The sequence below is a fragment of the Arachis ipaensis genome, chromosome B3 (assembly GCF_059453495.1).
Source record: "Arachis ipaensis isolate K30076 ecotype BB chromosome B3, ASM5945349v1, whole genome shotgun sequence".
NCBI lineage: Eukaryota > Viridiplantae > Streptophyta > Magnoliopsida > Fabales > Fabaceae > Arachis > Arachis ipaensis.
In genome coordinates, this window is record NC_142438.1 from 135,640,958 (window position 1) to 135,667,077 (window position 26,120).

The 26,120-nt window shown below is 36.9% G+C and overlaps 1 protein-coding gene and 1 non-coding gene across 18 annotated transcripts; both read left to right on the forward strand.

The window, feature by feature from the left end:
- The first annotated feature begins 516 nt into the window (after positions 1 to 516).
- On the forward strand, positions 517 to 4,559 carry LOC148572545 (nucleolin 2-like). Of its 17 annotated transcripts, none has more exons than XR_015907437.1 (10): positions 532 to 1,033; positions 1,534 to 1,685; positions 2,026 to 2,112; positions 2,211 to 2,255; positions 2,333 to 2,424; positions 2,499 to 2,616; positions 3,068 to 3,156; positions 3,287 to 3,369; positions 3,463 to 3,554; positions 4,060 to 4,559. XR_015907437.1 is itself a non-coding variant. In XM_088509160.1 (10 exons), exons 4-9 carry the CDS (start codon positions 2,226 to 2,228, stop codon positions 3,524 to 3,526), a joined length of 438 nt encoding a protein of 145 aa, XP_088365286.1. In that variant the 5' UTR covers positions 532 to 1,033; positions 1,521 to 1,685; positions 2,026 to 2,112; positions 2,211 to 2,225; the 3' UTR covers positions 3,527 to 3,554; positions 4,050 to 4,559. The 17 variants fall into 17 exon arrangements, 6 of the variants coding, with proteins under 6 accessions (XP_088365282.1, XP_088365286.1, XP_088365287.1 ...); XM_088509160.1 differs by having other exon boundaries at positions 1,521 to 1,685; positions 3,501 to 3,554; positions 4,050 to 4,559; XR_015907441.1 differs by having other exon boundaries at positions 553 to 1,033; positions 4,050 to 4,559.
- A 14,255-nt stretch (positions 4,560 to 18,814) lies between these two features.
- LOC148572546 (small nucleolar RNA R71) lies at positions 18,815 to 18,922 on the forward strand. The gene has a single exon (XR_015908197.1). It is a non-coding gene; the product is annotated as a small nucleolar RNA R71 (small nucleolar RNA).
- The last annotated feature ends 7,198 nt before the right edge of the window (positions 18,923 to 26,120 follow it).

Here is a 26,120-nt window from a genome sequence, read left to right on the forward strand (position 1 = left end):
AAATTTTGTCTTTGTTAAAATAAAAGTGTTTTTTCGAGACCAAAGAAAGTTTATAATAGTAGAAAAAAGAAGGGATCATGATACTAATTTTTATATATTATGATACATTCACTACAAGAAAAAAGGTCTATGACAACGCTTTAAAAGCGTGGCCAAAAGTAGTCAATGGCCACACTTTTATGAGGGTAGCGACTGAATAGAGATTTGGCCACATTTTTTCTTGCTACGCTTTAAAAGCGTAGCGAAACAAATGGCACGCTTTTATGAGAGTGGCAATTGATTCGAGATTTGGCCACGCTTTTTTTGCTACGCTCAAAAAGCGGAGCCATAGAGAAAAACAGGCACGCTTTTAAAGCGTGGCGACAAAATTTTGTTATAGGGTCATTTTAAAAGCGTGGCCATTTCCTCCAACTCTTTTGGCACGCTTCAAAAGCGTGGCCAAAAGGTTCCCCAAAGAAAAAAAATTTCAGAGAACTCCCTTCGAAATTACTAAGTTACAATTGCAATACACCATCTACTCTTCCAAACTTTAGCTTTCCCCTTCTTTGAATTGCCCTAGCTCATTCAGATTAAAGAACCCTAAGCCCTCCACGCACGAGGTGACGATTGCTCCTAACCCTAACCTTGTCTTCATTATGCCTCACCCCATCCCACTTTTCATTGTGCCTCACGAAGAACCCCCTGATCGCGATGAAGAGCATCATATCGAAGAACCCTAACCTCTCTTCATTGTGCACTCCGCGAAGAACGTCGCCGGCGCGCGTGATGCTTCTGTCGGCAATCCCTCTTCTGGCACCCGTAACCCTCTTTTGAGTTTCTTCTCTCTTCTCTCGACACTCTCTCCCTCAAGCTCACTGTGGCTCACCTCTCTCACGGCTGGTCTCGCCGTTGACCTCTCTCTCTGGTTTCACGCTTCTCTCGCGGCTATTTCAGACTTAAGCTCATCGCAAGCTCTGTCGCTCTCTGTCACCATCGCAAGCTCGTCTTCTTGCTTAGGCTGTCAACACTTCCTTTGTCGTGAGTTGGTCCGTGGGTAGGGGAGTTTCAGCTTCCTTCGGCCCTGTTATTTCTTTTTCAGTTTCATTATTATAAGTCATCAGTATATCTTGAATTTGTTGTTGAAAGTTGAGATTGTTGCTGAAATAATGATTCAATTGATTTTGTTTTGCAGTAAATCATATTCCGAGAATTTGAATTTAAGTTTTTGTTACTGAAAGCTATTCTACTTAAATTTGTTGTTAAAAATGATCAATGAGCTGAATTTGTTGCTGCTAAGTTGTATTGTTACTGAACATATCGCTGAGCAATTTTTTGTTGTTGGATAACGTCACTGTTCTTTTAAGTAGCAAGTAGGTTTAAACTTCTAATGAAATCGTGGGATTTATTTTAAAAATTACAGTTTTTAATATACGAATGTTTTAAAAGTGCATGAGTTGGTTATGGCTGTGTTATGTTGAATGTGTTTGTTAAATTGATTTTTATTGTTAAAAAATGAACTAGGTTGCTGTCTTCTTATTAAGGTTGATAAATTAGGAATTGGGAGGATCAAATTGAGTTAGATGGAGAAGTGATTGAATTGAGTTACCGCGGCTCGTAGGGGTTCTATTCCCTGGTGGCAATTGCTGAGAGGAAGCGTAGAGAGAAGCTCAGCCAACGGTTCATTGCTTTATCTGCCCTTGTTCCTGGTATAATGTTTCATTTCAATTAAATAAGCATGACTAATAATTTTATTATTTTCAAGGATTTTTTTTAGTTTATAAGTTTTTGGTTAGATTAGAATTTCCAGTATTTATCTTTTTCTTTTGTAATCTCCATCTGATTGCTCGTGTCATTTATTTCTGGGCCTTAGTTTCCTACTTGTATTATGTAGTGTTAATTGCTATTGTTCTCTCTTCCATTATATTCAACTTGAATTTCTCAATTTAAATATCTGAATTATGTACTATTTTTTTTTAAATATTTTATACTATGTGAACCATTGTTTATTATTTTGTTGTGTTCAATTTCTTTTGCTATTCACTGCAGCCTGTAAAAGTTTCAAAAGAAAGCAGTTATAGTTCAGATGACAGTGATGAGGAAGAAGAAAAACCTTCTAAAACTCCTCAGAAAAGTGTAAGCATCTCGCTTTGTATTTTAATATCGCTGTTTGAAGGCTTGTTTTGCTTTGTCTTGTGATTGTGCACTAAATGTATTTTCCTCGTGTGAAACAGGCTAAGGATGTCGAGATGGTTGATGCTGACTCAGCAAAGAAAGTTGTATGTTAGTGGTCTCATTTTTTTATTCTTTTTAAATGTTCTAATATCTTTGATGGTAATATATCTTTGCTTTGCAGTCTAAAACCCCTTCTACACCTAGTGTTGCAACAGGTGGATCAAAGACACTATTTGTTGGAAACCTGTCATTTAGTTTGCAACGATCTGACTTGTATGTATTGTATATCTTATATTTCCTTGTTTATAGTGTATTTTTTCTTATGATGTCATGTTACTGTTGTTCAGTGAGGAGTTTTTCAAAGATTGTGGAGAAGTAGTTGATGTTCGTTTTTCAGTTGACGATACTGGGAGGTTTAAACGCTTTAGACATGTTGAGTTTGCTATTGCAGAGGCAGCACAAAGTGTAAGCTATTGCTTCTCAAATATCTACAGAATAATAAGTTATCTATGGTGGTTGCATAGCTTTTGCTAGCTACTTTTCTAAAACCAGTCAAATATATTAAGTGTTAAAATTAAAAAAACTTTTTTTTGAGTACTTGTGTTGTTGGAAGTTATTGGCTGCGTTAACTAATTATCATGTTTTTTTTATATGAAGTTAATTTAATTGTTGTAATATCATTCATTTTGAAGCTAATTTTTTTCCAACTACTGCCTTGCTATTTCTATGCTGTTAACTAATTGCTATTGCTTTATTGATTTGTTTTCTCCTCTATAGTGTTGTTTGATATGCATTACTGCAATCTATTTTTTGGTTACCCTCCATCCCTTTTTACTTTGGAAAGATGTTTAAATTATGTATTTGTTGATTTATTGGGGTTGTGTATTGATAATCCTTTTGGTTTTCGTACTTGTAGGCTCTTGAATTGAATGAGCATGAGTTGTTGAATCATCCTGTTAGGCTTGATTTAGCTCGTGAAAGAGGTTCATATATCCCTGGTGGCAGGTAATTATTATATCTTCTCCTCTCTCCCTCCTATGCCTCATATCTACTTCTATCACCTTTTTCTCCGCTCCCTTTCATGCCTTGCTTCCACTTATTTCCTTCTCTTTATCCTTTGTAATACTTCTTTCAGTTTCAGCAATTCCTTCCAGAAAGGTGATCAGCGTCAAACTGGTCAAACTATATTCATAAGGGGTGTTGATAAATCTCTTGGAGGTAATTTTATTTCTATCATGTCTGCTGCTGCTTCCCTTGCATGTGTTTCTTTTTGCAATTCATATTTGAATACTGCCAAAATTGTGGTTGCAGATAAGAGCTAGCCTAAATGAGCATTTTGGTTCCTGCAGGGAGATCTCGAGGGTGTCAGTCCTAAAAGATTTCGAGTCTGGAGGTCCTAAATGGTTTGTTTCTTCTTCAAATCCTTTTTTCTTTTTCGTTTATTTTTATTGTGAAAGATTTGCTATTTCATTTTTTGTGTATCCTTTTTGTTTCTCAAGTTGGATGCTCAAAATGATTGTGTTACGTGTTGCTTTGAGTTTAGCAAATTGACACCAGGTGTAATTTACAGTTTTGCCTACATCGACTTCAAGGATTTTTCTAGCATGAAGAAAGCTCTGGAACTCAATGAAACTGAACTTGCTGGTGGTTATTACCTCTCTGTTGAAGACAGAGTGTTTATTATTAATTTTGATAGTGTTTATTATTAATTTGACAGAGTGTGGCGTTGGCTTTGATATGATAATTAACTAAAAGTTTAATTTCTTTATCCATTTATTTATTATTAATTTTTATTATTTATAGCTTGAGAATGAGGACATGCTCTATCTACTTTCTATTGATGATGATGAAGAGCAGTGCATTCAAATACCATGTTGATTTTTGGTTATCGCTGCTAGTATTTAACAGGTTATGGTGGTTGATGCTGAGGCATACACCTATGATAATGAGGTCATTAAGAAAGCTGAAGCAATGGGGAAGCCCAAAAATCCTGAAGAAGAAGCTATTGTGAAAACTACTAGAGCCATAAAACATCATCAAGAAAGCTGAAGCAATGGGGAAGCCCAAAAATCCTGAAGAAGAAGCTACTATGGAAACTACTAGAGCCATAAAAGCTTTTCAGTTGTTGCTAAATACCATTGAAATCCTGAAGAAGCTGGATGCTGTACGTCTCTTAGCACATAGTGGAGGATGATGATTAGTTTGGTGAATTGGGTGCACATATGTGAGGAGGTTGATCAAAATTATTGTTAGATAGGATGGCAAAGTTATTGGAGTTGTAATTCATGTATTAGGAATACATTGTGTAGTTGTTATCACTTTGATTTTTGATATTTTGTTATACTGTTATGTGATTAAACATTTTTTTTTGTGACAAGTTATGTATGTTGAATTAGTGGATTTAAAATTATTAGTCATTATCTAAATTTTAAAACTATCTATTAATTTTGTAAGGTTTTATTACAAATATTAAAAAAGATTAAAAAAAACTATAGGTTATGGAACAAACTTTTTGCCACGCTTTAAAAGCGTAGTCATATTGTACAATAGTCATCAATTGCCATGCTTATGTCTTGCTATTGGCACGTTTTAAAAGTATAGTTGTATCTCTCTCCATTGCCATGCTTAAAAAGTGTAGCCATATGTCTTTTTATTGGCGCGCTTTAAAAGCGTAGCCATATCTTGCTATTGGCACGCTTTAAAAGTGTAACCATATTTGGCACATATGACCACGCTTTTAAAGCATGACGATCTTTAAAAGCGTGGCAAAAAATAAAGCGTGGTGATAGGTCACCAAAAGCGTGGTGCTAAAGCAACCGGCACCCTTGCAGTTGTGACCCTTTCAAAAGCATACCGGTAACTCAAAAAACGTGGCGAAAAGCTATCGTTACGCTTTTTTTGACTTTTCGCCACGCTTCAAAAACGTAGCAAAAGACATGTTTTCTTGTAGTGATTTTAGAGAATTTCAAATAATGAATTTCAATTTTGATCACATACTATATTTTATTTTTAGTTCAACTTTCACTACAACTATGAAAGAGATTTTTAACAAAAATTCTCTAACCAAATTATTTGTGTAACAGCCCAGGCTACCTGCTAACACGATATTGTCCGCTTTGGCACACAAGGCCTCACGGTTTTGTCTTTGACGATAGGAATGATAGCTGAAGCCCCCACACTCACTCGTCAAAACGTGTCATGTTAGGGAGAGGTATCCACACCCTTATAAGACATGCTTCGTTCCCCTTTCCAACCAATGTGGGACCTTACAATCCACCCCCCTAAGGGAACCCAGCACCCTTGCTGGCACATCAATCCGGTCTCTGGCTCTGATACCATCTGTAACAGCCCAGACCACCCGCTAGCATGATATTATTCGCTTTGGCACACAAGGCCTCACGATTTTACCTTCGGCGATAGGGATGATAGCCAAAGCGCCCCCCACACTCACTCGTCAAAACGCGTCATGCTAGGGAGATGTTTCCACACCCTTATAAGACATGCTTCGTTCCCTTCCCAACCAAGCCCAGCGCCCTCGCTGGCACATCGATCCGGGCTCCGGCTTTGATACCATCTGTAACAGCCCAAACCACCCGCTAGTACGATATTGTTTGCTTTGGCACACAAGGCCTCACAGTTTTGCCTTTGACGATAGGGATGATAGCCGAAACCCCCCACACTCACTCGTCAAAACGCGTCATGTTAGAGAGAGGTATCTACACCCTTATAAGGTATGATTCGTTCCCCTCCCCAACCGATGTGGAACCTTACAATTTGCGCTCCTCCATTTAATAAACAAGCATGAAGTTAGTTTATGTTAATGAAAAGTTTTGGAAAATAAAAATTTTTAATTAAAAATTATCAAAATTTATTATTTTTTATTTTATTTAATATATTTTATAATAAATAAATATTAAATAAAATAAAGTTAAACTATTTAGACTGATTTTTTTGTCTTTTTATTGTTACCGAAGAATTAATATGAAAGCGGATAAAAACTTAAAATTTCATAGTTGAATGGTAGAAAGTTGAAGACTTGAAGGGATAGTTATACTTTGGCGAGTAAATTTATATTTAAATAAGTAATTAAATATATAGTCAAAGAAAAATTCAATATGGAAGATTTGATGCATGCGTGCATGCGCTTTATATATGCTAAATTAACAAATCACGCTTCCTAAGTTTTCTATATCAACCTACGTGTCACATATAATAAGCGCCCTCAAATCAATTCATGCTTACATTATTAACACTTTATTATTCACAGTATGAATAAGCCATATGTATTATGAGACTTCTTATATATACAAATTTTTTTTTTTTGCATATAAGTCTATATAAGTCAGTTTAAATTTAACAAAAATAACTTTTAATTTAAAAAACGTATAAACACGCGCTTCTTCAACTTTGAATAGAAAAATAGTTTTTTCTCAACGTTTGTATTCCACGTTCTTCCTCCTACTCCTTCTCCTTCTTCTTGTTTGCGTTTTCATCTTCATCGTGGTTCTTTTTATTATTGTTATTGTTGCTGCATTTTTTTTCCACCTCCTCTTTCTATTAATTTTGCAACATTATGTATTTTTTTTCTTCTTTGTTTGATTTTTTCTCTCAAGAAGAATTATAAGAAAACGAAATAAGAAGATGAGGAAGAAGAAGCAGTAGAAGATGAGAAGGAGGAAGAGGAAGGGTTTTGAATTATGCAAAACTTATCAGAATAAAAATACACCCAAATATCTTCGTGTTATACCCAAATTTGCTGCAAATACAGAAAAATGTTTCTTCTAATGCTGCATTTTTTTCTTCTTCTTCTTTTTCTTATTTTTTTTTTTAGTTAAATGAATGTAAGTTCATCCTCTTCCAAGTAATTTTATAACATTATGTGTTTCTTCTTCTTCTTTGTTTAATTTTTTGTTTTTATTCTTATTAAGAGAGTAAAATAAGAAAAAATTTGAGAAAGTAAAACAAAAAAAAATATGAATAATAAAAAAAGAAGAAGATGGTGATGATAATAGAAAAAAAAATGGTAGAAGATGAAGAGAAAGAAGAGGAAGAGTTTTAAATTATGCATAACTTATCAGATGAACACAAGCAATCAGTCAAAACAGATGAACACTAAAGAAGAATAGCCCTTATTTATAGTTGAATTACTTAGCGAGTAAAACTTATCCAACTGATTAATTATCTCTATAGCTGAATTACTTTGCGGATGAAGCTTATCTAAGTGATTACATATCTATCTTCGTATATCCAGTTATAATCGAATCTTTTTTAAATCATATATTTTGATTTTTGAATTTTGAATTTTAAATAATCTATTTTCATCTTCTATTTATCTATTTATATATAATTATAATTATAATTCTTTTGTTGCTTGAGGAATTGTGATTGTGTGCACTTGTTTAATTTTGATAAACACCCGTAGGATTATAAAAATAAAATAAAGTCAATCAATAAACTTTAATTTTATTAGAATATATTAGGATCAATTAGTTTTTATTATAATTATTTAACATATTTAAATATTTATTATAGGATATTATATCTTTATTATTTTAATTTTTTTAATATTTATAAATATTTTTTTATATTGTATTATTCTACACAATTTAAATAGACACAAACTTTTTTTAACTGTTTCTCTAACTTTCTAACAAATTTGATAAAAAGAGATATAAAATAAAATAAGATGTATAATGATGTTAAAACAACTTTTCTTTATCCATTAAATTTTTTTTATTCAGTTTAATTTGATTTTGAAAATAAAAAAACATTAATAAACTCAACTATATATATTCTAATTACAAAAAGTAAATATTTTTATTTTTGAAAGACAAAAGATTGAAAATAAAAAACATTAATTATTTTAATTTAATCTCTTATTAAAAACATTAGATAATAAGATTTTGTCTTATATTTATAAAAGTCAACATAAAAAATCAAATAGGCTTATCAAATTTATATACATTTGTTTATTTTATTAGAAATTTTCAAAAAAAAAAATCGAATCAAACTGATATTGATTTTATTTAAAATATATAGTTGAGTTTTTATTTAAATTAAAGTCAGATAATTAAATCGAATCACAAACACCGCCATTGTAAACTAAGTTTAATTTAATAAATTTGATCTCGTAACAAAAAATTTAATGGATAAAAAGAAAAATTATTTTAAACTTATTATACATCCTACTTTATTTTATATATCTTTTTGTCAGATTAAAGTTTATTGGTTGACTTTATTTTATTTTTGTAGTTATATTATATTTATTTATTTATTATATTTTCAAAATATAAATCCAAAAAAAATATAAAGTTAAAGTCGACTAAATATTTATATGGTCGTCAATATAAGATTGTCATAAAAAAGAATGTTGATTATTGTTCCGAGGTTTACCTAGAACCAGATGATTGGACTCGAATTGAAGGCCCAAACGTTGAAAGAAGGTGGCTTCCGACTTATCCTACGTCAGTGAGTCGCCATTCGAGTTGTGTGTTTGGAAAGGTGGGGGTGGTACCTGCAAGACACTCCAATGCCTAAGTCAGCAAAGGGTTAAGCAGGTTAAGTGTATTGGAACCTAGATGTACCTGAGTGTGTCAGGGTATTTATAGGAGACGGGCCAATAACCACTGCTGAAGTAGTTCTACTTCTGATGATGGATAACCGTCCATTTATCTTAGGGTTGTTGGGATCTCCTTTCTAGAAGTAGGAGAGAGATTTACGGAGGCAGTTATTCACTTAGATAAGTGTTAAGTGCCTGCTTACGTCGAACCGGACCTTTTGAAGGAGGTCGGATAAATGGTGAAGGCCAATTTGATGGAATGAACCTTTTAACTTGATTTGGGCCTGGCTTATGGTTTAGACCAGGGTATGAACAGTGTCCCTATTCGAGGTCAAACTTTATGAAGTTGGACTCGAGCAATTAGATGACCAAGTTGAAGTGCTGAGCAGTTTAGTAGTTTTAAGGTCTGAAGTCAAGGAGGTCGGTCGACTCAACATGATTTGGATAATGTAACATTTTCGTAACGTTACTTCGTAATCATTTGCGCACTTTTTCTATGTGGTATCACTTTGTTGTAGTGTAGTTGTTACTTTCCTAAGCATTGTTGTTTGGTGACCTGATATTACAAGTCGCTTTCACATTCTGTATGACTTGCTCTTTTTATACGACTTGTTTTTTACCAAGTCTTTTTTTCTAGAACTGATTTATATAACTCATTCTTTCCAAGTTATTTAAGGCTTGTAAACTCTGTATGACTGATTTTAGCACATCTTGCTTAACCAGAGAATATTTGGTGTCATAATTTCATATAACTCGTTGAGTTCGAGTTGTTTTGCATGACTTGTTTTACTACAAATCACCTTCCCGAAACTTATTCTGATTTTATACAACTCGTTTTATACCGAGCTGTTTTGAAGATTGTAGATTTGTTGCACGACTTTGTTTTTGGTTCAAATCGTTTATTTTGAGACATAAATTTTTCTCGGTCGGATTTCAGGCAACTCGTTTTAGTTCGAGCAGCTGCATGACTTGTTTTAATACAAATAATTTTTGAAACTTATAGTTCTGATTTCTTACAACTTATTTTGATACAAATCGTTTATTTCAAAACTCATAATTATTTTTGAGTATAACCTCGTCTAGCTCGTTCGATACGAGTTGTTTTAAGATTTTACGATTTGTTTCATTTCAAATTGTTTAATTAAAACATTGCTATTTCTTGATCTAATTTCATACAACTCATTTAAATTCGAGCTATTTCTAGGACTTCACAACTTGCTTTAAGTACAACTTGTTTATTAAAGTATCAGATCATCTTTATGGCCATCAGACTTTTATTGCTTTATCCCTTATGCCCCTGCTGGAGGTCTAGCTTTGTAGAGCCCGACTTGAGCAATTAAGTGGATAGGATTATCAAATGAAACCTTTCAATGACTTGTTCAACTCGTTTGATTCGATTTGTTTATAGGTGACTTGTTTTTTTATACAAGTCACTTTTTTATGCACAACTCGTTATATATCAAGTTGTTTTGCGTGATTTGTTTTAATACAAATTGCTTCAATCATATGGTTATTTTTTACTCGATTTTGTTCAACTCATGAGCTTGAGTTGTTTTAAATCATCAAGCCGTATTATAACCATTGGACACCAATTTGAACCTCGTCGCTTTATCCGAGTGACCATTAAAAAGGTCGGCTCGTGATTTTTGCGCTTTGTCGAGCATAAATTGGCGCCATAGGTGAAGGAATTATATGCTTATTCCCTCCCCTTTCTAATTTTTTACAAGGTTGTTATTCTTGTGTATGATACAACTCGTTTTACCTGAGTTGTTTTAGAGGATAGTTTTTACGTTTCGATTTTGTTCAAAAAACGTTTACAATCTTTTTTTTTTCTTTTCCAACTCGTTTTTGTTCGAGTCGTTTGGTTGAAGGACTTTTGTTTTGATTTTACTTTAGTGATTTATTTTGATACAAATCACTTTTTAATGCTTTACTTTAATGATTTGTTTTTATACAAATCACTTTTAAAGCTTTGCTTTCAGATAGACACGACTTGTGCTTAACACAATTTCGTTAAAAATATGGTTGATTGGCACAACTCGTTTATTCCGAGTTGTCCTTATGTTGTTGTGAATGCTAGAACAAGTTTTCTTTGGACAACTTGTTTTTGTGAAATTGTTCCATTTTATACGACTAGGTCGTTTGTTTTTGGAACTTGTAGAGATGATATCGTGGGTTTGAAATTTTGTACGATTCATTTGTTACTCGTGTGGGTCGAGTTGTTAAATCGTATTTATGCCTCGAGGGGCATATTTAGTTAAGTTACTTTTGTGACTTGTTCTAAACACAACTTTTTCAACTCGTTTGGCCCGAGCTGTTTCGAGGTGTAACTTCTTTCCACCAATTGGTTCCTCGTCGCTTCATCCAGGCGATTTCTATAGGATCGACCTGTGATTTTTGCAGTTTATCGAGCTTCAATTGGTGTGTTTTAATTGTCAATTTCCATAAGGAATTGTATTATCTCCTTGTGTTGGAGGTGTGTCGCAACCTGGGTAGTTCGTCACCTTTGAAGTCAGACACTTTGTGGTAACCCTTTTCTAAGATTTCAGTAATCTTGTAGGGTCATATCCAGTTTGTTGTTAGTTTTCCTTCGCCCAACCTTTGTAACCCGATATTATTTCTTATTAGGATAAGGTTATTTGTGGCGAATCTTGTAGTCATCCTTTGTCTCAAAATCTCTTTTCTTATCCGAGTTTGCTCTCAAGTTTTTGAAAGGAGGTCGAGCTCTTCTTTTTGAGCTTGAATGTTACCAACCTCATTGTAGAATGTTGCCCTTTATTTTTCTTTATTTATGTTAATGGGAATCATGACTTTTGTGCCATATGCATGTCAAAAGGAGATTCTTCAGTAGTAGTTTGAGTCAATTTCATATGCTTATAACATTTGTATGAGTTCTGAAAAGTCAGTTAGTAGAAGCCAGCTCATAACACCTTTTTGCTAGTGACCTGCCCTTAGATGAATTCCATAGATTTCACTTTGGGTTTCATCTAGAACCTCTTGTATTCGAAGTCGGGACGCACTTTGATAGAGGTATTGAGATCCCTCTTTTATAGAAAATATTACAGACTAAAATGTAATGCTGAGCTTCTTTCATTAATTTTCTTACCTTCCTTTACTCTTAAGGAAGGATTTTGAATTTGATATATTCAATGCTTGGAGTCATCTATCCCTAGATTGTGAGGATGTTCATCTTGTTGACTTCTTTTGATATTGAAGGTAACTGTAGTGTTTCTTGAATCGGGATTTTATTATTATCCCAGGTTTTGTACTGGCTAGCTTGGAGAGGGTATCAACTTGAACATTATGCTCTTGGCTTATATGTCTGATCTTTCCTTCTTCATTTTTTAGGATGATCCCTGTCCTACTATCAGCTTTGTTTGATGATTTATCTCTTAGTCGTGGAGTGGTGCACGAAATTGTGATGTCCAGGCTCGAACAATCCCTAGCAACGTGAGCAACTTGGTACGCGTAATCGTGATTACACTTTAATTATGTAAAATTCATGGCTCTTTCTTTCCCTGGCAATGGCGCCAAGAACATGGTGCCAATACCATGGTTCACAACTTCGATACAACTAACCAGCAAGTGCACTGGGTCGTCCAAGTAATACCTTACGTGAGTAAGGGTCGAATCCCACGGAGATTGTTGGTATGAAGCAAGCTATGGTCACCTTGTAAATCTCAGTCAGGCAGATATAAAGTGATAATGGTGTTTTCGAATATTATATAATAAAATAGGGATAGAGATACTTATGTAATTCATTGGTAGGAATTTCAGATAAGCGAATGGAGATGCTTTCGTTCCTCTGAACCTCTGCTTTCCTGCTATCTTCATCCAATCAGTCTTACTCCTTTCCATGGCTGGCTTTATGTGATACATCACCACTGTCAATGGCTACTTTCGGTCATCTCTCGGGAAAATGATCCAATGCCCTGTCACGACATGGCTAATCGTCTGGAGGCATCACCCTTGCCAATGGCTTCATCTTATCCTCTCAGTGAATAATATGCTCACGCACCCTGTCACGGCACGGCTATTCATCTGTCGGTTCTCGATCATGCTGGAATAGGATTTACTATCCTTTTGCGTCTGTCACTAAAGCCCTGCAATCGCGAGTTAGGAGCTCGTCACAGTCATTCAATCATTGAATCCTACTCGGAATACCACAGACAAGGTTTAGACCTTCCGGATTCTCTTGAATGCTGCCATCATTCTAGCTTACGCCACGAAGATTCTGGTTGGGAGATCTAAGAGATATTCATTCTAGCTTATTTCATGTAGAACGGAAGTGTTTGTCAGGCACGCGTTCATAAGGGAGAAGGATGATGAGCGTCACACATAATCATCACCTTCATCACGTTCTTGGGTACGAATGGATATCTTAGAAGCGAAATAAGAAGAATTGAATAGAAAACAGTAGTACTTTGCATTAATCTTTGAGGAACAGCAGAGCTCCACACCTTAATCTATGGAGTGTAGAAACTCTACCGTTGAAAATACATAAGTGATAGGTCTAGGCATGGCCGAGATGGCCAGCCCCTTAAAATGTGATCAATAGTCTCCTAAGATGAACAATGGATTAAAACTGAGACCAAAGATGTCTACTACAATAGTAAGAGGTCCTATTTATAATAAACTAGCTACTAGGGTTTACATGAGTAAGTAATTGATGCATAAATCCACTTCCGGGGCCTACTTGGTGTGTGTTTGGGCTGAGCTTGAGTGCTGCACGTGTAGAGGTCCTTCTTGGAGTTGAACGCCAGCTTTTGTGCCAGTTTGGGCGTTCAACTCTGGTTTTGGCTCCTTTTCTGGCGCTGGACGCCAGATTTGGGTAGAAAGCTGGCGTTGAACACCAGTTTACGTCGTCTATTCTTGGCCAAAGTATGAACTATTATACATTGCTGGAAAGCCCTGGATGTCTACTTTCCAACGCAATTGGGAGCGCGCCATTTAGAGTTCTGTAGCTCCAGAAAATCCACTTTGAGTGCAGGGAGGTCAGAATCCAACAGCATCAGCAGTCCTTCTTCAACCTCTGAATCTGATTTCTGCTCAAGTCCCTCAATTTCAGCCAGAAAATACCTGAAATCACAGAAAAACACACAGACTCATAGTAAAGTCCAGAAATATGAATTTAACATAAAAACTAATGAAAACATCCCTAAAAGTAACTAGATCCTACTAAAAATATACTAAAAACAATGTCAAAAAGCGTATAAATTATCCGCTCATTACAACACCAAACTTAAATTGTTTCTTGTCCCCAAGCAACTGAAAATCAAATAGGATAAAAAGAAGAGAATATACTATAAATTCCAAACTATCAATGAAACAAAGCTTCAATCATATGAGCGGGACTTATAGCTTTTTGCCTCTTGAATAGTTTTGGCATCTCACTTTATCCATTGAGGTTCAGAATGATTGGCATCTATAGGAACTTCAGATTTCGAATAGTGTTATTGATTCTCCTAGTTCAGTATGATGATTCTTGAACACAGCTTCTTTACGAGTCTTGGCCGTGGCCCTAAGCACTTTGTTTTCCAGTATTACCACCGGATACATAAATGCCACAGACACATAATTGGGTGAACCTTTTCAGATTGTGACTCAGCTTTGCTAAAGTCCCCAATTAGAGGTGTCCAGGGTTCTTAAGCACACTCTTTTTTTGCTTTGGACATTGACTTTAACCGCTCAGTCTCAAGTTTTCACTTGACACCTACACGCCACAAGCATATGGTTAAGGACAGCTTGGTTTAGCCGCTTAGACTAGGATTTTATTCCTTTTAGGCCCTCCTATCCACTGATGCTCAAAGCCTTGGGATCCTTTTTATTTACCCTTGCCTTTTGGTTTTAAGGGTTATTGGCTTTTTGCTCTTGCCTCTTGGTTTTAAGAGCTTTTGGCTTTTTCTGTTTGCTTTTTCTTTTTCTTTCTATTTTTTTTCGCTAATTTTTTTTTTCTGCAAGCTTTGTTCTTTGCTGCTTTTTCTTGCTTCAAGAATCATTTTTATGATTTTTCAGATTATCAAATAACATGTCTCCTAGTCATCATTCTTTCAAGAGCCAACATATTTAACATTCTTAAACAACAACTTCAAAAGACATATGCAATGTTCAAGCATACATTCAGAAAACAAGAAGCATTGTCACCACATCAATATAATTAAGCTAAGTTCAAAGATAAATTCGAAACTCATGTACTTCTTGTTCTTTTGAATTAAAACATTTTTCATTTAAGAGAGGTGATGGATTCATAGGACATTTATAACTTTAAGACAAAGTTACTAACTACTAATGATCATGTAATGAAGACACAAACATAGATAAGCACATAACATAGAAAACAAAAATAGAAGAAATAAGAACAAGGAATGAATCCACCTTAGTGATGGTGGCGTTTCCTCCTTGAGGAACCAATGATGTCCTTGAGCTCTTCTATGTCTCTTCCTTGTCTTTGTTGCTCCTCCCTCATTGCTTTTTGATCTTCTCTTATTTCATGAAGCATGATGGAGTGCTCTTGATGTTCCACCCTTAGTTGTCCCATATTGGAACTCAATTCTCCTAGGGAGGTGTTGATTTGCTCCCAATAATTTTGTGGAGGAAAGTGCATTTGAGGCATCTCCGGGATCTCATGGAAATGAGCTTCTTGCACCTCTTGAGCTCCATGACTGGGCTCTCTTGCTTGCTCCATCTTTTTCTTAGTGATGGGCTTGTCCTCCTTGATGAGGATATCTCCCTCTATGTCAATCCCAGCCGAATTGCATAGGTGGCAGATGAGGTGAGGAAAGGCTAACCTTGCCATAGTGGAGGACTTGTCAGCCACCTTGTAGAGTTCTTGAGGTATAATCTCATGAACTTCCACCTCTTCTCCAATCATGATGCTATGGATCATGATGGCCCGGTCTATAGTAACTTCAGACCGGTTGCTAGTGGGAATGATTGATCATTGAATGAACTCCAACCATCCTCTAGCTACAGGCTTGAGGTCCAATCTTCTTAGTTGAACCGGCTTGCCTTTGGAGTCAATCTTCCATTGAGCTCCTTCTACACATATGTCCATAAGGACTTGGTCCAACCTTTGATCAAAGTTGACTCTCCTTGTGTAGGGGCGTGCGTTCTCTTCCATGTTTGGCAAGTTGAACGCCAACCTCACATTTTCCGGACTAAAATCTAAGTATTTCCCCCGAACCATTGTAACATAGTTCTTTGGATCCGGGTTCTTACTTTGATTATGGTTCTTGGTGATCCATGCATTGGCATAGAATTCTTGAACCATTAGGATGCCGACTTGTTGGATGGGATTTGTTAGAACTTCCCAACCTCTTCTTTGAATTTCATGTCGGATCTCCGGATACTCATTTCTTTTGAGTTTGAAAGGGACCTCAGGGATCACCTTCTTCTTGGCCACAACATCATAGAAGTGGTCTTGATGGGCTTTGGAGATGAACCTTTCCATCTCCCATGACTCGGATGTGGAAGCTTTTGTCTTTCCTTTCCCTCTTCTAGAGGATTCTCCGGTCTTAGATACCATCAATGGTAATGGAAAAACAAAAAAGCTATGCTTTTACCACACCAAACTTAGAATATTGCTCGCCCTCGAGCAATAAACAAAAGAATAGATGAAGAAGAAGAAGAAATAGAGGAGAGGGGGTGGGAAGTGTTTCGGCCAAGAAGGGTGTAGAGGGGTGTGTTGTGTGAATTTGATGAAGAATGGAGGGCTTTATATAGGGAAGGGAGGGGGGAAGGTTTCGGCCATATGGGTGGGTTTGGGTGGGAAATTGGTTTTGAATTTTGAAGGTAGGTGGGGTTTATGAGGTAGGTTTATGGGGAAGAGTGGATGGATGTGAGTGGTGAAGAGGTGATGGGGAAGAGAGTTTGAGGTGATTGGTGAAGGGTTTTTTGGGGAGGAGTGTTTATGGGGTTGTGTGAAAGAGAGTGGTGAGAAGAAGTGAGTGGAGGTAGGTGGGGATCCTGTGGGGTCTACAGATCCTGAGTGGATCCTGTGGGGTCCACAGATCCTGAGTGGATTCTGTGGGGTCCACAGATCCTGAGGTGTTCAAGGATTTACATCCCTGCACCCATTAGGCATGTAAAAATGCCTTTGTACCCAACTCTGGGCGTTCAGCGCCAGGTTGGTGGCCATTTTGGGCGTTCAGCGCCCATTTGTGTGCCATTTCTGGCGTTGAACGCCAGAACCATGCCTGTTCTGGCGTTTAGCGCCAAGAAGCTGCCCATTTTGGGCGTTCAGCGCCAGAACCATGCTCTGTTCTGGCGCTGAACGCCAGACAGATGTTCCTCCAGGGTGTGATTTTTCTTCTGCTATTTTTGATTCCGTTTTCAATTTTTATATTTATTTTGTGACTCCACATGATCATGAACCTACAAAGACATATAACTAAGAAAAATATAGTTAGATAAATAAAAATTGGGTTGCCTCCCAACAAGCAATTCTTTAATGTCAATAGCTTGACAGTGGGCTCTCATGGAGCCTCACAGATGTGCAGAGCTTTGTTGAGACTCTCCAACACCAAACTTAGAGTTTGACTGTGGGGGCTCTGGTTGACTCTGCTTTGAGAGAAGCTTTTTCTGCTTCCTCTCCATGGTTGCAGAGGGAGATCCTTAAGTTTTAAACACAAGGGAGTCCTCATTCCATTGAAGGACTATTTCACCTCTGTCAACATCAATCACAGCTTTTGCTGTGGCCAGGAAAGGTCTTCCTAGGATGATGGATTCATCCTCTTCCTTTCCAGTATCCAGGACTATGAAGTCAGCAGGGATGTAAAGGCCTTCAACCTTTACTAACACGTCCTCTACTTGTCCATATGCCTGTTTTCTTGAGCTGTCTGCCATCTCTAGTGAGATTTTAGCAGCTTGCACCCCATAGATTCCCAGTTTCTCTATTACAGAGAGGGGCATGAGGTTTATCCCTGAACCAAGGTCACACAGAGCCTTAAAGATCATGGTGCCTATGGTACAGGGTATTATGAACTTTCCAGGATCCTGTCTCTTCTGAGGCAATGTCAGTTGATCCAGATCACTTAGTTCATTGATGAACAAGGGAGGTTCAACTTCCCAAGTATCAATGCCAAATAATTTGGCGTTCAGCTTCATGATTGCACCAAGAAACTTGGCAGTTTGCTCTTCAGTAACATCCTCATTCTCTTCAGAAGAGGAATACTCATCAGAGCTCATGAAGGGCATAAGGAGGTTCAATGGAATCTCTATGGTCTCTAGATAAGCCTCAGAGTCCTTTGGTTCCTCAGGGGGAAGCTCCTTATTGATCACTGGACGTCCCGGGAGGTCTTCCTCCTTGGGATTCACGTCCTCTTCTTCCCTTACAGGTTCGGCCATGGTGCTTATGTCAATGGCCTTGCACTCTCCTTTTGGATTCTCTTCTGCATTGCTTGGGAGAGTACTAGGAGGGATTTCAATGATCCTTTTACTCAGCTGGCCCACTTCTGCTTCCAGATTTCTAATGGAAGACCTTGTTTCATTCATGAAACTTACAGTGGCCTTGGATAGATCAGAGACTAAGTTTGCTAAATTAGAAGCATTTTGTTCAGAGTTCTCTGTCTGTTGCTGAGTGGATGATGGAAAAGGTTTATTAGTGTTAAACCTGTTTCTTCCACCATTATTAAAGCCTTGTTGAGGCTTTTGATCCTTCCATGAGAAATTTGGATGATTTCTCCATGATGGGTTATAGGTGTTTCCATAAGGTTCACCTAAGTAATTCACCTCTGCTATTGCAGGGTTCTCAGGATCATAAGCTTCTTCTTCATGAGAAGCCTCTTGAGTACTGTTGGATGCAGCTTGCATTCCATGCAGACTCTGAGAGATCATATTGACTTGCTGAGTCAATATTTTATTCTGAGCCAATATGGCATTCAGAGTATCAACTTCAAGAACTCCCTTCTTCATAGGCGTCCCATTACTCACAGGATTCCTTTCAAAAGTGTACATGAACTGGTTATTAGCAACCATGTCAATGAGTTCTTGAGCTTCTGCAGGCGTTTTCTTTAGGTGAATGGATCCACCTGCAGAAGTGTCCAGTGACATCTTTAATAGCTCAGATAAACCATCATAGAATATATCCAGGATGGTCCATTCTGAAAGCATGTCAGAAGGACACTTTTTGGTCAACTGTTTGTATCTTTCCCAAGCTTCATAGAGGGATTCACCTTCTTTCTGTCTGAAGGTTTGAACATCAGCTCTAAGCTTGCTCAGCTTTTGAGGAGGAAAGTACTTGGCTAAGAAAGCCGTGACCAGCTTATCCCAAGAGTTCAGGTTGTCTTTGGGTTGAGAATCCAACCATAATCTAGCTCTGTCTCTTACAGCAAAAGGGAAAAGCATGAGCCTGTAGACTTCAGGATCTACTCCATTAGTCTTAACAGTATCACATATCTGCAAGAATTCAGTTAAGAACTGAAAAGGATCTTCAGATGGAAGTCCATGAAACTTGCAGTTCTGCTGCATTAGAGAAACTAATTGAGGTTTCAGCTCAAAGTTGTTTGCTCCAATGGCAGGAATGGAGATGCTTCTTCCATGTAAATTGGAATTAGGTGCAGTAAAGTCACCAAGCATCTTCCTTACATTATTATTATTTTCGGCTGCCATCTCCTCTTCCTGTTCAAAAATTTCTGAAAGGTTATTTCTGGATTGTTGTAGTTTAGCTTCTCTTAATTTTCTCTTCAGAGTCCTTTCAGGTTCTGGATCTGCTTCCACAAGAATGTTCTTATCCTTGCTCCTGCTCATATGACAAAGAAGAAGGCACAGAAAAATAATAATAATAATAATAGAGATCCTTTATACCACAGTATAGGGATCCCTGTGTGAGTAGAAGAAGAGGAGGAGATAAAGAATGTAATATAATGGAAGAAACACAACTGTGAGGATGGCAGAGATGTGAGATGAGATGTTAGGATATGAATGAATAAATAGAATGAGATGGGAGAGGGAGAATTTTCGAAAATATTTTTGAAAAAGAGTTAGTGATTTTTGAAAATAGTTTTTGAAAAATGTTAGTTATTTTCGAAAATTAAGATTTAAAAATTAAAAATTAAAATAATTAATAAATTAAAAAGAAATTTTGAAAAAGGGGGAAGATATTTTCGAAAGAGAGAGAGAGAGAGAGAGTTAGTTAGGTAGTTTTGAAAAAGTTAAGAAACAAACAAAAAGTTAGTTAGTTAGTTGAAACAAATTTTGAAAAGATAAGAAGTTAGGAAGTTAGAAAAGATATTTTGAAAAGATATTTTTGAAAAAGATAAGATAAGAAGATATTTTAGAAACTAATTTTGAAAAAGATTTGATTTTTAAAATCTCAATTAATGACTTGATTCATAAGAAATCACAAGATATGATTCTAGAACTTAAAGTTTGAATCTTTCTTAACAAGCAAGTAACAAACTTCAAATTTTTGAATCAAAACATTAATTGTTATTGTTATTTTCGAAAATTTGTGATAAAAAATAAGAAAAAGATTTTTGAAAAATATTTTTGGAATTTTCGAAAATAACCAAAAATTTTGAAAAAGATTTGATTTTTAAAAAAGATTTTGAAAAAGATAAGATTTTCAAATTGAAAATTTGATTTGACTTATAAGAAACAACTTGATTTTAAAAATTTTTGAAAAAGTCAATTCAAATTTTCGAATTTGATGAGAGAAAAAGGGATATATTTTTTTTTTTATTTTTGAATTTTTATGATGCAAGAGAAAAACACTAAAAAGATGCAATGCATGAAATTTTTAGATCAAAACAATGAATGCGTGCAAGAATGCTATGAATGTCAAGATGAACACCAAGAACACTATGAATGTCAAGATGAACATCATAGACATAATTTTGAAAAATTTTTAATGCAAAGAAAACATGCAAGACACCAAACTTAGAATTCTTTAATGCTTACGCATTAAGAATTCAAGAATGCATATGATAAACATGAAAAGACACAAAACAAAAAATCATCAAGATCAAACAAGAAGACTTACCAAGAACAACTTGAAGATCATGAAGAACACTATGAATGCATGAAATTTTCGAAAAATGCAAGATGCACATGCAATTGACACCAAACTTATGACATGACTCATGACTCAATCAAGAAGCACAAAAATTGTTTTTGATTTTTTTATGATTTTCTAATTTTTTTGGATTTTTCGAAAAATTAATTGAAAGAGAAAAATAAGGATTCCAAAATTTTTAATATGAATTCCAGGAATCTTGCATTCTTAGTCTAAAGCTTCAGTCCAGGAATTAGACATGGCTCACTAGCCAGCCAAGCTTTCAATGAAAGCTCCGGTCCAAAACACTAGACATGGCCAATGGCCAGCCAAGCTTCAGCATGTAATTCAGATATGACATGCCTGACATACTCATCCCCAAAGGAATAGGACATGGCTTTATAGCCAGCCAGGCTTCAACGTGCTTCATGAAACACTAGAATTCATTCTTAAAAATTTTGAATAAAATTTTTGAAAACATTTTTATATTATTTTCGAAAACAGATGAGAATATTTTAGAAATATTTTTTTTTTGAAAAATTTTTGAAAAGAAAACAAAAAGAAAATTACCTAATCTGAGCAACAAGATGAACCGTCAGTTGTCCAAACTCGAACAATCCCCGGCAACGGCGCCAAAAACTTGGTGCACGAAATTGTGATGTCCAGGCTCGAACAATCCCTGGCAACATGAGCAACTTGGTACGCGTAATCGTGATTACACTTTAATTATGTAAAATTCATGGCTCTTTCTTTCCCTGGCAATGGCGCCAAGAACATGGTGCCAATACCATGGTTCACAACTTCGATACAACTAACCAGCAAGTGCACTGGGTCGTCCAAGTAATACCTTACGTGAGTAAGGGTCGAATCCCACGGAGATTGTTGGTATGAAGCAAGCTATGGTCACCTTGTAAATCTCAGTCAGGCAGATATAAAGTGATAATGGTGTTTTCGAATATTATATAATAAAATAGGGATAGAGATACTTATGTAATTCATTGGTAGGAATTTCAGATAAGCGAATGGAGATGCTTTCGTTCCTCTGAACCTCTGCTTTCCTGCTATCTTCATCCAATCAGTCTTACTCCTTTCCATGGCTGGCTTTATGTGATACATCACCACTGTCAATGGCTACTTTCGGTCATCTCTCGGGAAAATGATCCAATGCCCTGTCACGGCACGGCTAATCGTCTGGAGGCATCACCCTTGCCAACGGCTTCATCTTATCCTCTCAGTGAATAATATGCTCACGCACCCTGTCACGGCACGGCTATTCATCTGTCGGTTCTCGATCATGCTGGAATAGGATTTACTATCCTTTTGCGTCTGTCACTAAAGCCCTGCAATCGCGAGTTAGGAGCTCGTCACAGTCATTCAATCATTGAATCCTACTCGGAATACCACAGACAAGGTTTAGACCTTCCGGATTCTCTTGAATGCCGCCATCATTCTAGCTTACGCCACGAAGATTCTGGTTGGGAGATCTAAGAGATATTCATTCTAGCTTATTTCATGTAGAACGGAAGTATTTGTCAGGCACGTGTTCATAAGGGAGAAGGATGATGAGCGTCACACATAATCATCACCTTCATCACGTTCTTGGGTGTGAATGGATATCTTAGAAGCAAAATAAGAAGAATTGAATAGAAAATAGTAGTACTTTGCATTAATCTTTGAGGAACAGCAGAGCTCCACACCTTAATCTATGGAGTGTAGAAACTCTACCGTTGAAAATATATAAGTGATAGGTCTAGGCATGGCCGAGATGGCCAGCCCCTTAAAACATGATCAATAGTCTCCTAAGATGAACAATGGATTAAAACTGAGACCAAAGATGTCTACTACAATAGTAAGAGGTCCTATTTATAATAAACTAGCTACTAGGGTTTACATGAGTAAGTAATTGATGCATAAATCCACTTCTGGGGCCCACTTGGTGTGTGTTTGGGCTGAGCTTGAGTGCTGCACGTGTAGAGGTTCTTCTTAGAGTTGAACGCCAGCTTTTGTGCCAGTTTGGGCGTTCAACTCTGGTTTTGGCTCCTTTTCTGGCGCTGGACGCCAGATTTGGGTAGAAAGCTGGCGTTGAACGCCAGTTTACGTCATCTATTCTTGGCCAAAGTATGAACTATTATACATTTCTGGAAAGCCCTGGATGTCTACTTTCCAACGCAATTGGGAGCGCGCCATTTCGAGTTTTGTAGCTCCAGAAAATCCACTTTGAGTGCAGGGAGGTCAGAATCCAACAACATCAGCAGTCCTTCTTCAACCTCTGAATCTGATTTCTGCTCAAGTCCCTCAATTTCAGCCAGAAAATACCTGAAATCACAGAAAAATACACAGACTCATAGTAAAGTCCAGAAATGTGAATTTAACATAAAAACTAATGAAAACATCCCTAAAAGTAACTAGATCCTACTAAAAATATACTAAAAACAATGTCAAAAAGCGTATAAATTATCCGCTCATCATGGAGCTCCCTTTTTGTTCTTTCCGTAAGGAAGTCGGCCAAGTAATGTGACTTGATCACTGCCCGAGCTTCGTGCTTCAAATTGAACTCGAATAGCTCCATATCTCACTGTAGCATCTGCCCTGCACTATCCATTTTTTTGAAGGATATGCTTCATGGACTGATTGATTCGGGTTTTGATCGTTTGAGCTTGAAAGTGGGACCACAATCTCTAGGATACCAGGACCAAAGCATATGCAACTTTCTCAATTTCTAATAGATGAGCTAAGCTCTTTGTAGTACCTTATTGGTGAAGTAGGCAAGCTTTTCCCCATCATCATCTTCTCTGAATAAGGCAGAGGCTACTGCTTTGTCAGCCATAGCTAAATATAGAACGAGTTATTCTCCCATTTCAGGTTGGGTAAGAATTGAAGGGTGAGACAAGAATTGTATGAATTCTTGAAAGACTTGTTCAAATTCCTCAGTCCATGTGAAGTCGAGCTTCCTTTTAAGCAGGTCGAGTTAGCTTCAATGCCCCCTTTTGGTGAGCATGAACCCCAAAAATTTCCTTGCTTCTACGGCGAAGGTGCACTTTGTTTGGAATATTTGTAGGTGTAGTTAAGATTCTACACACCAAATCAGACGGATAAGGTCGAGAGTAAGTTTTGAACTCTGGATACAAGTCGGGTATATTAAGTCGAGCATAACTGCCAAAGTAGATCTGGTCTCTTAATCTTTGTAGATTGTTGATTGGATTTTTAATAATTTTGGACTTGGCTCTCATAATAAGCCAGTGCATGAATTGTGCCCCTGCTCGAGGTCGAACTTTATGAAGTCAGGCTCAAGCAATTAGTCATGTCATTCTTGAATCTTACTATTTGTTGCTATGTGATTTTTACAAGTTATTTTGGACTCTCTTTCTGGGAGGTTAGGTAACTTGTTTTATACTTGTTGTGTCGATATAGTAAGGTCGGATACTTATCTCTTGGATTGAGGAGGCATTCTTACAAACCACCATCCTTTTTCAATTTGTTTTAAACAAATTATTGTGAGGTCGGGTTACATTATCTTCGTGTTGATGTTTGATTATGATCACGCTGTCCTCAAGTTATTTTTGCGATTCATTTTAGGTTTGCCCCTTGCCATCTTGTTTTAGTACAAGTGGCTTAATGAGGTCGGACCACGATTTACATTTATAACTTCTTACACCACTTTGGATTTCGTCACTTAAAGTCAGAAAAAGTGTGCATTAGGGAGTAAGGTGCGCTTTCTAGCTGTAGTATTTCTTTTGTTGTAGACATGGTACAATCTAGGTAGATCATTTTCGAGTAAGTCGGATATGTTGTAGTAGTTCTTTTCCAAGTCTTAAGTGACTTTGTTGGGATCTCTTCATTTTGGTGTTGGCTTTTCTTCGTCCGATTTTGGCTCGATGTCATTTTGGATCAGGACAAGGTCGCCAGTTGAAAAATTCTTCGTATGACCTCCTTATAGCCATTTATGCTTGGGATTTGGCTCTTGAAGTCATACCTCGAGAAAGCGGTCAGAATTTCTTTGTAAGCTCTAAGCTTATCCGACCTTGTTGTAAAGTCTGACCTTTAAAAGAGGTTAGATTTTTCATTGTGAGCTTTTAAAGAGATTGGATTTTTATTTGTAGACTTGAATCCTCAGAAGAGGTCAGATTTTCTTCATAAGCTTGGATTCCTAGAAGAGGTCGGATTTTTCTTTCACGTAAGCTTCGAGGTTTTCGACCTCTTTGTAGAGTTGATCATGAAAGAGGTCAGATTTTTTTTCATAAAAGCCAAAAAGAGGTCATATTTTTCTTTATCAGCCTGGAGGTTTTTGATCTCAGTGTAGAGTTTGACCTTTAAAAGAGGTCGGGCTTTTCTGTATGAGCTCTAAAAGAGGTCAAAATTTCCTTTGTAAGCTTGGAGATTTTTGACCTCATTGTAGAGTTTAACCTTTGAAAGAGGTCGACCTTTTCTCTGTGAGCTCGAAAAGATGTCGGATTTTGTACAGTATTTTTTGATCTGGAGACTTCTTTGCAATTGCTCAGATGGTTATGTTGATCAGTAGATCTACCACAGGAATCTACGTTGGGATGTTGGAAATTTCTTGGGACCTTTGCGCGTATGACCTCTTTAAAGAAAAGATCGTCCCCTTCAATGAAGACTAAGTCTTTGTCATCCTAACTTTCTTTTTCCCTTGGCTCGGATTACAGTTTTCTTGGTTTATCTTCAATCTCTCTTCTATTGAGAAGCTCTTTTTGGAGTTGGCTCTCTGATTCGCTTCGTCGTTGTAACTTGTTTTCCAAGAGGCCTCCATTTTTTTTTTCTGAAGTTGGACGCAATTTATCCTTCTAGATGTTGATCATCCACCATTATCAAGGGTTGAGCTCCAGGTTCCCGGTAATGGCGCCAATGTTCCGGGGCTTACCTAAAACCGAATGATTGGGCTCGAATGGAAGGCCCAAACGTTGAAGGAAGGTGGCCTCCGAGTTATCCTACGTCAGCGAGCCGCCGTCTGAGTTGTGTGTTTGGAAAGGTGGGAGGTGGTACCTGCAAGACACTCCAATGCCTAAGTCAGCAAAGGGTTAAGCAGGTGTAAGTGTATTGGAACCTAGATGTACCAGAGTGTGTCAGGGTATTTATAGGAGACGAGCCAATAACCACGCTGAAGTAGTTCCACTTCTGATGGTGGATAACCGTCTCTTTATCTTAGGGTTTCTGGGATCTCCCTTCTGGAAGTGGGAGAGAGATTAATGGAGGTAGTTATTCACTTAGATAAGTGTTAAGTGCCTGCTTACGTCGAACCCGACCTCTTGAAGAAGGTCGGATAAGTGGTGAAGGCCAATTTGATGGATTGAGCCTTTTAACTTAATTTGGGCCTGGTTTATGATTTGGGTCAGGATATGATTTAACTTAATGGATGTGAATCTGCGATTCCCTTCCATGTAGTTTTTTATTTTGCTATTT